Below are 17423 nucleotides of genomic sequence, written 5' to 3'. Positions count from 1 at the left end.
GGCTCTGAGATTGCTGGTGACTTTGTATTTTCTTTGGCTACCAGGCTGGGTGTCAGTCCTCTAATCACTTCATCCCTGTGCTCCCCACCTCCAACAGGACTGGCATCCAGCACTGGTTGTTTCCAGTGCCAGGGTACACAGTGAATCCTGTGACATGCAAATCCACAGGGAGCAGAGGGAATCCCAGCTGCAGCAGAGCTAGTATAGTGGCACAGCACCAACCATGCCAAGTGTCCTATGAGCAAGGCAGCAAGGCATGGTTGAAAGGCTGTTTGGTTGCCAGAGCTAACTGGGCACACATCAAACCAGCTATAAAGCCACTTTCATTTGGGCAGCATTTAGTCTGAAGTGGGCATCTAAATTTAGCTCTTTGTAGGTGTCCTCTGTATACTCTAAGTTCCTGTTAGAGTTCCTAGAGATCCAGGGCTCAGCTGACTTGATGATGGGATGCTAAGTTGCTGATGGGAGCTAAATTGCCCACAGGGCTCCAGGACTCCATTGCCTAAGCATACTTCTGTAATGCCATTTTAAGTACTGTCAAGTAGCCTACCTAACTTCCAGCTGCTTTATCAGAGGCTGCAGGTCTCCTTGGGTCCTCTGTCTTACCTGCCAGCCTTATGCAGATAGCTTGAGTAGCCCAGGGCAGCAGATACCTCTGTCAAACTGGAACTGAACTATTTCTGTCCAGGGCAAGCTGGTCCCCTGATCTGACTGAGAACAAGTACTGAAAAATCACCTTTGTAATGAAAATATTCCAAAAGTAAACGTGTGTATGTAAGCACTCTTTGTGTGTCAGGGGACACTGAGCAGGGATCTGTTATAAACCACTAAAACATGCTAAATATTCTGTACATTCAAATTGCTTTTCTTCCTCTGATGGGACTGTGTAATCTTACTGGAACCTCAGTCTCTGCAGGGAGAGTTAATCAACCTAACCAGATTAGTGCCCGTGTGTATTTCTCTCACTCTCAGTCATATAGTTACCAACCTGGCTCTGGCCTTTAGTGCTGCCCCAGCCCCACATACTGCCCACTCAGAGCCAGACAGCATCACTCTGTCCCACAGAGCTGCATCTCTCATGCTCCATGTCATCTGCCTAAGAGCTGGTTTCTGTTTGGAGTCACTCTACCAGCCAGAAAACAGCAGCCTGTGGACAAACAGGGCTGGAGGGAATTGCTTAGGGCTTGCTTCTTGGAATAAATAGCTAATAGACAGACACTGGTGTGGGTTCTCTGCCACAGACACTACAGACATGGACCCAGGAGTGTACCCTGCTTGCTTACCCCATCACTTTTGGCAAAGGGGATTTCTTGCTGAAGAGCCAACTTTGTGCCATTTCATTTAGCAAACACAAAATGCTTTTGCAACTTCGTGTGAAGCAGGCATTAGCTTCCATATGATCAACGTGTTAGTATGCAGTAAGGAAGGCAACTAAGAAATTTAAAGCAAGTTAGGGTTCTTTTCAAAGTGCTTTTGAGTGATTTAGGCTTGAAATAAGTAACTTGAAAGCGCCTAAATCCTTAGTTAATAATTTACATGTGAATAAAGCTGAAGAAATGCCTGAGATTCCAGCTACTTCATTTGATTGCCTCATGTTTACACACTGTGGAGCTCTTTTAGGGAGTACAAGATGTTTGTCATTTGGGTTCCCTGCGATGTTGACATATTTTCCAAGCTGATGGAATGCATTTGCATGTTTTGCTCTACAGAATTGTATGGGCCTAACTTGTTTTGACATCTACATGTGAGTTCCATATTAGTCTTTAGACTGCTATTGTAAATGTTGCTTTTAGTTATTGAAAATGGCTTCCTTCCTGCCAGGCAGACAGCATTCAAGTTTTCCAATTGTGATGTTTTTGTGTGTACATCTGGGGTTTTGAACTGTTCTTAGAAGATTAAGGAATGCTTTTCCTTTGAATACTCAGGATGCAGACAGAAAGCTCTGATGCTACTGGCTGGAAATCCTTCGACAGAGAAAAATGCTCCTTTGTGGAGCATTTTTAAGAGCATTTTTAAGTAAATGTGGACATACATGTTGCTCTCTATGCAATTCCCTAATCCAGTCTATTTCAGCAGTTCAGTTTTGTTTTGTTTACATGTCGTAAGTTGCAGAATGTAGTCATTTAGCAAATGGCTCTAGCTAGGATTCCAGGATCTCTTGAAAAGTGTTTTCTTTTGTGAGATCAAAGACTTTGTCCATTATCTGAACAGAAAAAAATCATGAAATTCAGCTGAGACACTGAAGTAGTCACCATTAACATTTGTGTCTGTACTGCACAGTGCAGAAGATAAACTACAATTTCCTTTCAGAATTGCCATGGTTATTAGTATTTTTATGGCCATGGTCTGTAAGGGTGTAGCTTACAGTTTTGGGCTTTACAGAGTATGTACAACATTATCTGACCAATAGAGATAGAAAATACCAAGTTGGCTTCTCTGAACCCATTTGTCCTACCCAAGTGCTCCTTGTGATTTTACACAATGGGATTCAATTCCTTAAAAGTATAAACTGATTGCCATTTTCAAAACTATGGGGTAGCCAGTCTGGTCTGCAGCTGGTGGTCCAGAAGGGCACAGATCCCTGGTAGGAGCCATGTTGGGTCTGCCATGACTGCCCTTTTAATAAAGTCCTGGGGCTGGAGAGTAGGTTGGCTTGGTAGGCTGTTGTCCAGGGCAGCAGACTGGCAGAGACAGTAAAATGACCATGTCCTTGCTGCCTTGAAGCATTCCCAGTAATCTGGATTGCCTGCTTCACCCTCACTAGAGTTCATCAGGTTGTGGCTAGGGCTTGGGAGAGGGAGAGCCCTCTCCCACATCCCTTCTCCAACAGCCAGAGGAAAAGGAAACTCAAATCTTTGCTCTGTCTTTCTCTTCCAGACCCCTGCAGTTTCCAGTGCAAAAATCAGTGTCCCCAGCCATGGCCACAGCATACTTTAGGAAGCAAATTGCAATTTTTATCTATAATGTTTAGAAGTCTTGCCCCACTTACAAAAATATGGCACTTACTCTGGGTTCAGCATTAGCCTCACATGGCTATACTGAGTTGAGGGCCCACGTCAGTCTCTGTGCAAGATGGTAATATGGTACCTGTCTGACAGCTAAAACAGCATTTTGGTAACCTCCTAGGGCCATCCTGCACTGTGTCATGCTGTGGAATCAGAGTTTTGCAGAGGTTCCCATGCCTGTGGCAACTTGATCCAAAAAATGGGACCTCAGCTTTGGGAAACTTGTTTGATCCCTACTGTACCTACAGCCAGGTTCCAAATGTCAACATTAATTTGGTAATGGGTGTGATGTGGGACATCATTGCTTGAAGGGTAAATGAAAAACCAATGGAAAATTTTTCTCTGTCTCTCTCTTTTTCAGACAGGACAGGATGGGTCATCCCCGAGACCTGCACCCACCCGCATTCCTGTGTCAAAAGGTATGAAAGCAGGAAAGCCAGTAGTGGCAGCCCCAGGAGGAGGAAATGTGACAAAATTCGAGCCTCGTGCCGAGACTCAGTCAATGAAAATAGAACTGAAGAAATCTTCAGCCAGCAGCTCTGCCTCCCTGGGTGGGGGTCAGGGCTGATGGAGGTGGCTCAGGGGGTATGTTCTGCAGGTTTTATTGCTACCATGGAAGTCAGCCCCCTGCCTGTGGAGTTGCTCACATTTGCCTGTACTAATGGAGTCCCGTAGATGTCACTGATAACAAACTAAAAGTGTGTGCACTGACTGTTTTGAAGTAACAACATCCTTCTGTTTTCTTACCAAGTTTAAACAAGGGGGAAAAAAAAAGCCATCGAAAAGGCAGCTGTATGCCAGGAAGACTTTCAGCCTAGAAAGTGCACATGAGGCAACTGCACTAGGCTAAGTTGTTACTAGTAAGTTATTACTAGTTCAGGAATTCTTAATGATAGAGTTGGTCACTTTTTAATAGATTGAAGGAAGTTTGGTCACTTTTACTAGATTGTCTTCCACCTTAACAGATCACTTCCCACCTTTGCTACTGCATGAGGCACTTTCCTTCCTGTCTGTGATCACATTATTGAGATGCCACGTTAGAGATGGTGCACTTGAGGCCCTGTTTTAATGAAACCTGGTACCTCAGGTGTGGGAGGGAGGGGAAGAGAAAGGATGGGCACCATGTGACTAGCTCTTTCTCTAGAAGTCTCCCATTCAAATCAGCACATCTCAGTGGTGAGCTGCTTTCTCAAGGTGGTTAGGGAGGTTGCACAATGTTTGGCAGCAGCAGTGCTAAGAGCAGCTTCTTTCTTTCAGAGGGGGTTAACACTTATTGTAGACAGTACTTAGGGTCAGGTCTCTGACACACAGACACTGGGATACTGCCAGCTCGGGTCAGATGAAGGCAGGGGAGCCCTAAGGTGTTTAGCCTTTAGCAAAAAAAGAAATATTGATCTGGCTAAAATCAATACAATCCATTTGTGCCTGCTCCAAAGACCAGTAAAGGCTATGAAGCAAGTCAGTCCATTGACTTCACTGGGTTTTCAGTTTTCCTGGTTAGATGAACTTGTGCTATATTTAAACCTTAGAAGGGGAATTCAGCAGAGACTGCTGATGGCAGAAATTGCTATCTCAAGGCACAGCTCAGGTACAGACAATGGAAGAGAGAGGGTTTGGTATGGAAGTTACTCTCAGTTCTCAGTTGTTTGAAATACTTTGTCTGAAATGCAAACCACCGCACAATATCATGGCGATTGATCGGTTTCCCCTCCCTCTTTGTGATTCCTCATTTGTATGTTTGCATTTTTAAGCATGTTTTAAGGAATTGTTGCAGCATGGAAACGGTGTGGATATTGATGACTGTTATGATTGTTTATCTAATAACAGAAAAGTGATTAAAGAGCATTTCCATTAAGTGATCAATTTCCACAGAAGAAGTTGCAACCAAAGGAAATAGAGCTGAGCAGGCTGCTAAATGAGGGTTTTAAAACTTGTATAATACCGCAACCACCACAGCAAGCCAGTGGTTAGGAATAGCTTTTGGAAAACAAGGCAGGAAGACCACCAATAAATAATAAACACAATTCACAGAAAAGAAAATCCACCAGTGGGTGAAATATTAAATGGTTTTCTGTCTGGGAGAAGAGATTTGATGGAAGAATCTGCCACAGAAGGTCAACAAAATTATATTCAGTTCAAGAAATGTTTAGCCTTCAATCTGCACTTTGTATTGCTCTCCAATTTAAGATCCACATATGGCCATTATCCCAGCATAAAACTAGCCTTTTATTATTTATATGAAGGACATTTTGTCTGGGGTGTAAAAGCTGCTGCCACATCAGAAAAGAAATAGGTTTCAATTTTTACATGTGTAGCACCTGCAATACCCGTTAATTTTAAAATTCTGTTTCTACACCATCTGAAAATCAGATTCATATTAGTAGCATTTTCCATAACATTTAATTTCCAATATTTCATACAAAAGTTGGAAACCAGAATTAGCAAGCAATATGAGTTACTATGCCAGAAATACATCAAATCTTCCCAGATAATTTTTATCATTTAAAAGCCTCAATTGGTTAAGAAATTTTTGCTGAGATCTTGCTGTTCTTATTGTAACATAGGCTTTTCAGCAGATGTTTGAAGAAAACACATTATTAAGAGTTTTTTTCTGGATATTCACTCTAAATACTGGCACTGCCTCAAGTCTTCAGGTCAAAACAGTCATTTAAATAATATTGCAAACATGAGCCCCAAGCTAATGTGGCTTGGTACAGTGATGAACTACAGCTGCCTTAAGCCTTCCTTTTCACATCCTTGTTTCAAAGAAACTTAGTTCCTTATTTAACTGTTGCTGTACCCAAGGCAATATTCTGTGTGTTCCTGCAGTTGAAAGATTTGTTTTGCTGAAATCCAGGACACACAAATTAGCTGAATAAAATAACAGTAGGACTACAGGCATGAACCGTGAATTATTCTTGTAAAGTTGGAAAGATTTCATGAGACAGATTTGAGAAACACCAGACAGGTCAGACCTAGGACCCTGTTATTTTCCCTGAAGGCAGCATTGCAAAAAGAAACTTTTGCTCCATAGCAGAAACTGAAGTGTTGGAACCAAGCAACTGGTTTAACTGTTAGCTAAAACCAAACATTTAGTTGTACTCACATTTTTTAATGCCTATTTTAATTGACCTGAGATTCTTAAAGGTAGAAGAAGGGTAAGATGAGACAAAAGAAAGCCTTTAGTCCAGAAGTCTTAAAAGTTAAGTATAATGGTCTTCTTATATTGGGTTTTCCTCTGAATCTGAAGACAGTCGTGTTCAGTGACTACAGTATGATTCTCCATTCAGTAAGTCAGCTCAGGAAGGCAATTTAGACAACAGTGAGATCCTGAAGATCTTCCTTAGGGTCTTCCACTGCCTTGAGTAGTCAGTCTTTCAGTTGTGACTCAACTACCACTGCAGCCCCTGAATCTAACTGAGGTCCATAATAGATTATTGTATTTTCTAAAAGGGATTTAAGTCAAGCTGCAGTTTCATGGTCACTTGAAGTCAGGATGTAACCCTACAGGGGAGTAAAAAGCTGTAGTCTTGTCTTTGTCACCTTCAGTCAAGAAAGTACTCACTTCCACATGGCTGTCCTTTGAGCTGGCACAAGTCTTTGAACTTAATTGGGGAACTGGTCTGAAGTAAAAGGGAAGCTGGCAAAAGCATCAAGGTGAGCTTTAATATAGCTTAGTCCCAGGCTCTTGGGCCAGAAAAAGAAAGAAGGCACAGGAAGCCAGTGACTTCTAAAAGTGACTGTGGAACCATGAATGCCTCCTAATAGATCAAATATTACAAATGCAAGTGTACTGCTGCTTATTTTAAAAAGCTTTTGATTGAAACCTTTCTTCAGAGGTAAGATGGGTACACTTTTACATCAGTATCTGAGACTCAAACTCATATCAGCTCCAGCCAGGTCCTCCAATGGCACTGACAGAGGGTTGAGAGAGAAGAAGGTGGAATTCTCAGTTCCCTCCTGTAAAGGCTGTGCTGTTCTGCATGGAGGATTTCATTATTCACTGAGTAGAAATAAGAGAGTGGTAGAGTGGTCAGGATATTGAACTAGGAGATGAGCACCCCCAGATTCAAGTCCCTGTTTCAAAGGCTGCCTTTGAGCCTGGCCTTTTGTGAAAAGGCGGCTTGTAAGATGAAGTGTTTGTGTTCATCCATCCTTCCATCTGTCCTCCGTTGATGAGTAACAACCAATTTCAGCCAAAATTGGCAAAGCAATAGTAGTCTCCAGGATAAAAAGTTCTTCCATTTTAATGAAAAGGGTGACAGAGGAGCAAGACCTCAGCGATGCCCTGCTGTGTGGAGTTCACCTTCATAGAACATCTAAGAAAGAACACAAGAGAAACACAAGGACAAGCTTTGTCCAGGCTTCAGATTCAATAGGCACCAAAGAATCAAACTCTGATACACAAGTCCATGGGAAAAATACTAGGGCCTTTTTTTACAGGGCTTCTTGTGTATTTTGCATCATTGGATTGCAGTGCAGAAACCAAGCCTTCCTCTGCCCAGGTGATCATCTAGAATTTTCTCTCTCAACTTTTTCTCTCTGTCGTGGTTTGGGTTTTGGTTTGCATTTTTGTTTATTTGTTTGTTGTTGCTTTGTTTTGGTTTGGTTTATGAAGTGGAACAGTTTCAGTAGCAAAATGCAGTCAACTCAGAGTAATGATAGTTACAGTACTTCATCTGGAACTGAGCTGGTTGAGAACCAATCTTTGTGTTTTGGTAGTAGAATTCAATGTCAGCTGGAGAGGTGCCCTGATCTGGCTGATGGTGTGGCTATCCAAGCAGTCATGATAACTCAAATCCAGCAGTGGGAACATATGGCTTAGGACAGCAGTAAGGTGGAGAGGGAGAAGAGGAAGGAAAATGCCTCATTCATGAGCAGCACACATGGACTGAGAAGATGCAACCTCAGTTCACCAGGTGACCTCTGATTTTAAATCTAGTTCCTAGTAAGTTTTGCACTGTGATCCCTAGATGAGATCCTGTCACCTGAATTACTGTTAATTAATTACTCATCAGCAATAGTGATGAGTATTGCTAACGTAGTCATTAGTAGAGCATACATTAGAATAACTGTGACTGAAAATGAGGGAGCACAGAACTTTAGTGTCTTGGGGATTTCTCTCAGATGGGTAAACATGCTGAAGGAATAATATAAATTTTAATTTAATTTGATCACTTTTTTTTTCCTTTTGTGGCATCCATTAGTGTGATTGTTAAAAAAAACAAGTAACACTGTGACTCTTTTGAATATGCTGGCAGGGTATGCATGTTACCATGTTTGAACATCAAACTTCCAGCCCATAGTAATTAGCATCATGTGAGTTATCTCTTAAGTCATGCTAATATGTTCACTCATGCCAGCTGGATGCCAAGTCCTATGTTACTGCCTGAAATACGCAACACATGTTCTAAAACATGCTTGGTATCTTCATGATCATTCAGTGACACTGATGACATGTGGAACAGCATGTCTTTAAAGAGCATGAGCTACCGTCCTGATGGGTTTCAGGTGCCTGGCATAAGCTGCAACAGTCAGGACAATTTTCAGACCAATTACATGTTCCCATCACACATCAGTGGCCAATTTCATTGAGTTGCTTTAAAACTTGTAATTTGCTGGCAGGAGTTTCTGTGAGCTCATCTTGTGAACTTGTTTTCATTTAGGGGAATATTTTTCTCCCCTACATCACTGTGAGGTTCCCTCTTTCTCTTACTTTTGTCTGAGCTCTCTCAGGCAAAACTATATGTAACATTTCTCATTATAGATCCTAACTTCACTTTGAATCTTCCTCCCTAAACACTGCCCTTAGTTGGCTTTTTGGAAGATGCAGTCTTCCAAGATTACTACTCCCAGATGCAGAGCTATCAGCTCTGAGAATCAGGTATGAATCACTCAGGGACGAATGGTTCTTCACTTCAAAAACTCTCTTCAGGACTTTAAAAATAGAAATACTGATATGTGATTCTCTTCTGATACTTGGGTCTGGCACTTGGGTACATGCATTATTTTATTGCCTGTTGTTACTTGATTGTATATATTGTAAGAAGAAATTAAACGTCGTCTGTTAAAATGTTAGGTAATGTGTTTCATTATATGACCTGGCATTTTTCATAGGCCAGCTGTTAGTGGTATGTTTCCTGGAGAAGTTCTGATTTGCATCAGTGGGACTGAAAGCAGAATTAATAATTTTATCTTAACTTCATTTTTTTCCTGTCATTAATATTATTTTGCTTAAGTGAATTCATAGTTCCTGGAAATGTTCACATCTCTAACCCTAGAAAAACTTCTGTAATCGTATCTCACAGTCCTACCTAACTCTGACAAAATCTACCCTACTCTAAACTTATAGAATCATGGAATTGGCTGGGTTGGAAGGGACCTCAGAGATCATCAAGTCCAACCCTTGATCCACTACCGCTGCAGTTACCAGACCATGGCACTGAGTGCCACATCCAGTCTCTTTTTAAATATCTCCAGGGACGGAGAATCCACCACTTCAGTGGGCAGCCCATTCCAATGCCTGATCACTCTCTCCGTAAAGAAATTCTTTCTAATATCTAACCTAAACTTCCCCTGACACAACTTAAGACCGTGCCCTCTTGTCTTGCTGAGAGTTGCCTGGGAAAAGAGACCAACCCCCCCCCTGGCTACACCCTCCTTTCAGGGAGTTGTAGAGAGTGATGAGGTCTCCCCTGAGCCTCCTCTTCTCCAGGCTGAACACCCCCAGCTCCCTCAGCCTCTCCTCATAGGGTCTGTGCTTGAGTCCCTTCACCAGCCTGGTTGCCCTCTTTTGGACCTGCTCCAGGACCTCAATATCCTTCCTGAACTGAGGGGCCCAGAACTGGACACAGGACTCAAGCTGTGGCCTCACCAGGGCTGAGTACAGGGGCAGAATCCCTTCCTTGGACCTGCTGGCGACGCTGTTCCTGATACAGGCCAGGATGCCATTGGCCTTCTTGGCCACCTGGGCACACTGCTGGCTCATGTTCAGCTTCCTGTCGATCCAGACTCCCAGGTCCCTTTCTGCCTGGCTGCTCTCAGCCACTCTTAACTTTAATTTAAGAACTGTTTGGACACTGCCTTTAGTAACTACAGTTTGTGTGTGTGTAAGTACATATATTTATGTACATATCTAAACATTTTACATTAAAAAAAAAGTCAGAAAAAGAGCATACATATACACGTGTGAGAAATGAATGAATAAATGTATACTAGAAGTGAAAATTTGTTGATTTTTAAAATTATTTCTCCTACTTTTTTGCATAATTGCTGTATTTGGTCCGTAGGAGGAAGACTGCCTGAGAAACCTACAGTAGTTTTGCTGCTGAAACCTTTACAAGGAGCATGACACTTTCCTGCCACCAGCATTTTTTAGAATTTTGTATCTAAAGTCTGTATTAATATATAATGTACACAGTGAATAATAAATTGCTTCATACATACTTTGTGTGACTCCCACTGAAGTTAATGGGAGAATTCTCCTCAGGTTCCAAGCTGATATTAAGTAAATACAGCTTTTTACATCATATTCTGTGAGATCTTGAAGTTAACAGCATGGGTTGTAAGGTAAAATCTTACTGTAGTTTGTGGTTGTTTCACACTCACTGGTCAGATTTGGTAGAGCTGGTATGCCTCCTTTTTTTATTTAAAAAAAAAAGTAATTCTTTATAAATTATACGGTAAATAAATACTTTCTGTTTGTGAAATTCTGTTATTTCATCTGCCTTAACCTATTTTCTTGAATGTTGCCTTAGCCCTTTTCTGATGCACCGCGTATGAAAAGCATCACCGGCATCTGCCACCTAGTGGCAAAGTCCTGGTATTAAAAGCTCATGGAAAACATTTTGATTTTGTTCCCTCTTGTAATGTAATTTAACCAGACATCTTGCACACATTAGGAAGCAGGCAAAGGAGCGAAGTCAATACAAACATCAAATAGTAAATACACGGTTAGTGCGCTTTCAGTTGTGTAAATTTTGAAAAATCTTCAGGCTGTTATCAGGGGAAAGAATCTTTAGAAAGAAAAGTATTTCAATTAAGAAAATAAGTATTTCTGAATATGTATTATTGTATGTTTCTAGGTTGAAGTGGTACGACTATACTATTTGAAATGCATAAAGTACACCTTCTCAGAGAAAAATGTAATTCATAGCTAAATCCTTATATTAAAAAATTGCCTGTAAGAGCAGTGTATTTATCTACAAGAACAGAAGACATTAGTATTCATTAGTATACATTAGTATTCCAGCAGAGCCCAGAGATGCATCAGGATCAGGGCTCTCTTATGTTACATACAGGGCAAAGTTAAACCCAGGCTTTCAAACACAGTGCCAACACTTAGTTTTGCGTGCTCTGGCTGAAATTTATCCCCATTAAAGTCAGTACCAAAATTCAAGAAGACTCACTGAATAAAAGCTGCATAGGTTCTAATCCAAATTTCAATTAAACATGAGAATTGGCCTTATGCCTCTTTCCCATCCCCATTTCAGGATTGCCAGCGGGTTTATAATGGATTTGCTCAGACAGGATACAAGGCACCCAACACCAAGTCTTCCTCTACCCAATTCAGGTGTGGGACTGGAACCCTGGTGCTCCTGTGGTTTAATCCATTCAGCTGTATTATTCTTTTTCCCTGTAGACAGCCAAGCGATGGTCTTGATACTGAAGTGGAAGTCAAGGGCTCCCGAGTAACAGCCTGGTATTAATTTAGTTTCCCTTCGTAGCATTAACCAGGACAGTTTTTATCAACCTGCGAGACAGCTTAGACAAAAAAAAGAAAAAATAAAAAAAGCTTTCAGCTCCTGTTGTAACATTCTTCTCTAAAGTAACTTGTAATGTCTTTGCAGCTGCATAACACCAAATGTTTTGCTGTCTTGTCTTGTAGAGAGTGTCATCATTCACCAACTCCGCATGAACTCCAGATGAGAAACGGCCCCGGCTCGGTGCTGCCTGCACGGCCCTCCTGCCCGGCGGGACAGAGCGCTGGAGAACCTCCCTACCATCAACACCAGGGTCCCTTGTGCTACTGATTATTTCTGGAAGTATTTATTGCTTCCATTAGATTTTGTTTATTTTTTTGCCTTGCTGGTATTTTGAAAACTACAGAGGGACAGAGAAGCGGTCTTTCTGACGGCTGAATTTCACTTTTCTTTGCAAAGCCTGAGGCACGTGCTTGATTTTGTTTGATGTTTGCCATATAATTTATTTTTATAATACACTTTGTAAAGTTACTGTCCCAAAGTTGCAATTCCTGTTGTCCACGGCGCATTTATTTGTAGAATACACTGTCAAAGTTCCAGTTTGTTATTTTTGTAATAGAAAGTATGTAAAGAAAGAAAAATTTAACTTCAGCGACGTTTTGTGTTTAAGTGGAAAACATTCAGCACATATTTTGCTACCAGGAGATTCTGTGAGACTAAATACTCTGAAGACTGCTGTATGGAATTTGTACTATTACAGAATATTTCTTGCACTGTGTGATGGTTTGGCATAAAATTAAGTATTAAAGTCCAATGCCTTGAAATGCAACCAGATTTACTCATATTAAACAATGTAAGCCAGTTTTTAAAGCTGTGATTTTTTTCTATATATTGTATGTTTTTACTTCTGCCTGTACCAAAAAAGTTGATTTTCATTACACCGTAGCTAATAAATTTTCACAACTATGCAAATGTAATCAAGTGTTTGAATTTGAACTCTGAATTTCTTAAGGCTGACAGTACTCGTACATATGTATTTCTTTACAGAGACAGAATATATAGCTTTGCAAGTTCCTTTTTCTGCCTGGTACCTATCTCACTGTGGTACTATAGTGATGTACATAGTAAAACTGATTCAGACACTGAGTTACAGAGAGGGATCTATCACCAAGTTCTTAATGACTTCATAGTTTCTAACCTGGTGCTTTCACTGCATTGGCAGAGATGTTTGACTGGTGTGATCAGAATACCAAATATTTGACTCACAGGACAGTCTAAGTAAGGTGCTGTGCACTCTGCCATATGCTGATGGGCTCATTTTACACTGGTGGCTGTAGCTTCCAAAAGCATCCACAGAGTTCTGTGGCAGCTATGCTTACAATTATTTTTGAACAAATGGGCATATAAAGCTGGGTACCAGCTTTAAAGATACCACCCCGTCAGGATCTTTTTTTTATATATATACATTTCATAATGAATTATTTTTAAACGAAGTTTTTGGCACATATTTAAAATACTGTAGATTTTTCAATCGCAGAAGCTACTGGGAGAAACTACTTTTTGGAAAGGAAAAGTGTTGCTTGCAGGAGATAGGCTGTGAAATGCCAGCAAGAGTGCATTAACTCAGCATCCCACTGAGATGAATACACCAGTTGATCTCTGCAGCTGCACTGACACACTGCTATGGAGTCAATTTGATCTTCACGGGAGTCATGGGAGCTGCTTTTCCTTCCAGATCTGAGTGCTGCAGCAAATGCTGACACTGTAGAGTGGCAAAATATTCTGGGACCTCTATAAACTTTCTTGGAGTTGATTTGTGTAATAGTTTGTTATGTTACTGCAGCTATACTAAGTAACCAAATTCTGCTTAGCCTTGAAAAGAGTAATTTTGTTGGTCTATCTTGTATTTCAGCTGGTACACCAAGTTTTTTAAGGAGTGGTTTGTTTATTTTTTTTCTTACAATGTATGCCAATAACATAGCTGTCTCTGTAGATCATATTTTTAGAGTGAGTCAAGAGTTCCAGCTTACAGAGTGATACAGCTGATGTGAGTGAAGTTTAGTATGTGCCACATTTCAGTTCACTGCACAGCAGAATGAACGTTGTAACGAGCCAGCTCTTCTCTTTTCAAAGCATTACTTGGGAATCAAAACTTTTCCATGTTAAGAACTACACTGAACTCATCTGTAAGGAAGCTGCTGGTTATTTGGAAGTGATGGTGACATGCCTGAAATAAACTTCAGCTTTTAAATTAAATTAAAATATATTAAAATAGATTATGAAGTTGAGTTGAGATTTAAAAGGTCTCAATCAAAGCAGAAAATATTTTTCCCTGCATAGATTCTAATATAAAAACAATTCAGTATGAGTGTATGTATCAAGTTTTTTCCCCCTCTGTTTTTTGATTCCTAAACAAATATATAAACATTTACAGTTTTGCAAATACTTTTTAGGCTGTACAAAATAAAAGTTTGTTTAAAGCATAAATAGAGTCGTGGTGTATTGAAATAATTGAGATTTTAAAATATTATTGAAGAACTGCAGCACTTTTGAGTAGGAGACTTTTAACACTGGTCATGTCATCACACATGATCCATGGTGATACACACAATTTCAACACTGATAAGGGGTTATGCAGGTTGAACAATAAATCCTGACCTGACACCTGGCAAGCAGCTGAAGGATTTCATAGAAATGCCTGGAGGGTAAAACTGATGCATGCCAAGGATGCTTTGACAGGTGTGTTTCATCTTCAGTGCATTTATGTTCCTGGTCAGTTTTTTTACATTACCTAATCTGGACTTGGTTCTAAAACAAGTAAGTAAGGACAGTGCATTTGCCACATAATTAGCCTATACTCTGGGGACACTCAGGAACAAATCTATTAATATAGATTAAAATGTGATTAATTTCTGCAAGTATTGTCATTTTAAAGGAAGCAGTCCGGACGTGCTTTCAGCCTAAGTGTAGAGGCTACCTTGGGCTACAGATACCAATAGCTTTTAAGTAACTGAAAAACAGTGAAAAGTCTACTTTTCTCTTAAAGATCTCCAGCTGTCTAAAGGGGACTGAAAGACCCTTTTTAGTATAATTAGAGGTAATAAAATCAGCTGTTGCAATTAAAATACTGTTTTAAGGAAAAAACTGCATCCAGTGTGTTTTCCTTTTGTCTCATTGTGAAACATAATTGGACCAACGAGGACACAAAACTGCCTGCTTTGTAGAGCCATCTTTAATGTAGAAAATGTGATATAAAATGGAGGTCACTGCCCTGACTGTTCCACCACTTAAATTACTGCTACTGTTCAGAAGAAGAGAAACAACCCAGTGATTCACATTAAGCTGAAAGCTTTGTATTTAATGCTTTAAATTATCTAAATGTGCTCCCCGAAATAATCTATTTGGCAATTCATGCATTTTTATTTGCTTTGCCTGGTCTAAATATTAGGGAATTTAACAGCATTCTTTGGATTTTATTTCAAAAAGAATTAATTATTTACATCTTTCCTAGGAATAAGTGGGCGATGTCATAGAGTAACCGCCAGATCATTTTGGGGACTTGATGGAATAAAATTAAAAAATTAAGTGCAATGGTCTTCTAAAATAACAACAATACATTCATTTTTGTACAATTTTAAGGCTCAATGTATACTCCAAAAATCAGACTTCACTTTTCAAATTAAAATTTTCTGATTTTACCATTTAAGTGGTCTGATACATATTTGCTTCTTCCTTGCCTCTAAAAGGTAAACCACTGTGGGCTTGACTATGTCCTGTGTCTCTGCAGCACTCATTGTTAGGTGAATAAATCAGTTTGCCAGTCCACATATTAAAAAAGGAACATTATAAGTGTATGTTTTGAGAAGGTTTTTGTTTGTTTGTTTGGTTGGTTGGTTGGTTTTTGTACCCACTTGTCTTATAACTACACACACCATAGTGAAGTACACTGTATTGCACAGCACCTCATGGAAAAACTTCATGAATTTTGTTAAATTTATTGGTTGCACTTGACTGGACATAAGTGGGTTTGTCTTAGCTCAACACTGTGACCAAGGCCTTCCCTTACTGATGAAAAAGTAAAACCAATCTCTTGAAGTATCTATGCTGATATACTTTATTTCTCTAAAGAATGGAAGTAGAGATACATTCTGTGTTTGCATCCTGTTGTGCTACTGAGAAAGTAATTATTTGGGTATAAAGAAAAAATCATGCTTCTGGTCAACATAGTGGTTGCAGTACAAAGTGTAGGTGCAGGCCAAGCCTATGGACAAACAAACAGCTGCAGCTGTGATAATGGATCTGATCTGCATGAGTTGGATGATCCTGACGGGTCAGGCAGATCCTATGGAATGTAACATACCCTTTTCTGCCTCTCGTACCTGGAAGTGTGAGATTCTTAGATTCCTGATGCTGCCTCTTGGCTTTTCTGCTGCCAGAAATTTCTTGCCATCTCCCAGCACAGGTTTACCAGGAGTCTTGTTCCCTTGGCATTCCGGGTTGCACCTCACCAGGTTTTCTGTGAGGCTGCAGAAGCAAAATTAACTATAGCTGAAGCTGATAGCTGAAAACAAAAGATATCACAAAGAAAAGGGGGATAATGGGGATAAGGGGCTTAGACATGCAAAGTGAGAGCAAAAAGTAGGGCCTACAAGATAATGGAAAGGGTAAATTAGGAATGATATATATATATATAGCTTTAGTACAGATTCCACAAGGAATGCGATTAATTTTTTGAACCATAAATAGCTATTTAGACATCAAAATCATTCTTACATTTTAAGATGCTCAAGTGTCTACGCTGCCCATGCTGTCTGTGGAGGCGTCTTCAGTCCCCACAGAAACCTCATTTGAACAAATCACTTGCCTCCCCCCAGTGGCCTTTGCTGGTACTTCCGATTCTTCAGGAAAATGAAGAGGCATTTATTTTAGGGAATCTCAGACTGGTTTACATGCTTAAAGGAAAAACTACGCCATCCTTATGAAAAAAACCTTTGATGTGTGTCAAAAAAAGTGAGACATATGGACTTTCAGTATTGCGTTGGCTTGTGCAACGCCTGGTAAAGCAGCTATTCTGGGATCCAAATACTCCCATGTTTCATACCATAAAGTGACTATTTAATGAACGAAACCCAGATTAGTTCCTTGAGGAAATAAAAAATAACAACTCTGGCAGCAACTTCCCATGCCCATTCACTGCTCTTTTATTCACTAACACACCTCAGGACCAGAGGGCAGGGATACAGCATAAACAGCTCTCTAAAATTACGACTGCCTGCTTTAAGATAAACTTTGAACTCTGCTGAAGTGATGACTAACACTATTCCACTTCTACCTCGGCCCTGACGCTGTGACTTATGAGAGCAGGAATCTTAACTTCTCCATTTGTGACCCAACGGGTTCTGCCTCTTCCCCGCTATCCCGCCCCCTCCCCCCGATGCAGTGGGGAGCCGGGAAGTGGAGGGGCTCCCCCTCAAGGGCCGAGTGGGGCGGACAAGGCTGCAGGTCCGGGGCTCCCCCTGTCAGACCTGGTCGCAGCCGGCTCGGCCCGGCCTCACCCCGCCCCCAGAGCACAAGGAGGGCAAAAGGGGCACGAAAGGGCCGCAGGGCCGCCACAGGGCTTTGCGGCGAGGATCCACACTGGGTCACTGGGTCGGGTCGGGCTAGGCAGCCCCCCCCCCTCTCGGAGAGGAGCCTGGCTGGGCGTAACTGTCCCTGC

The 17423-nt window shown here is 40.9% G+C and overlaps 1 protein-coding gene across 4 annotated transcripts in view; it reads left to right on the top strand.

Annotated features, from left to right (window-relative positions):
* Positions 1 to 12783, top strand: part of FILIP1 (filamin A interacting protein 1) — a 106564-nt gene extending 93781 nt beyond the window's left edge. For 2 of the 4 annotated variants that reach the window (XM_008490611.2, XM_030447071.1), the window contains exons 6-7: positions 3367 to 3590; positions 11893 to 12783. In XM_008490611.2, the coding sequence (XP_008488833.2) occupies positions 3367 to 3573 (207 nt within the window). In that variant the 3' untranslated portion in view covers positions 3574 to 3590; positions 11893 to 12783. Of the gene's footprint in view, positions 1 to 3366; positions 3591 to 10294; positions 10375 to 11892 lie in introns of those variants that run through there. The other 2 variants (XM_030447073.1, XM_030447072.1) reach the window with 2 other exon arrangements.
* The last annotated feature ends 4640 nt before the right edge of the window (positions 12784 to 17423 follow it).

This window comes from Calypte anna, chromosome 3, assembly GCF_003957555.1.
Source record: "Calypte anna isolate BGI_N300 chromosome 3, bCalAnn1_v1.p, whole genome shotgun sequence".
Lineage (NCBI taxonomy): Eukaryota > Metazoa > Chordata > Aves > Apodiformes > Trochilidae > Calypte > Calypte anna.
This window is presented reverse-complemented; position numbering and strand designations above follow the sequence as displayed.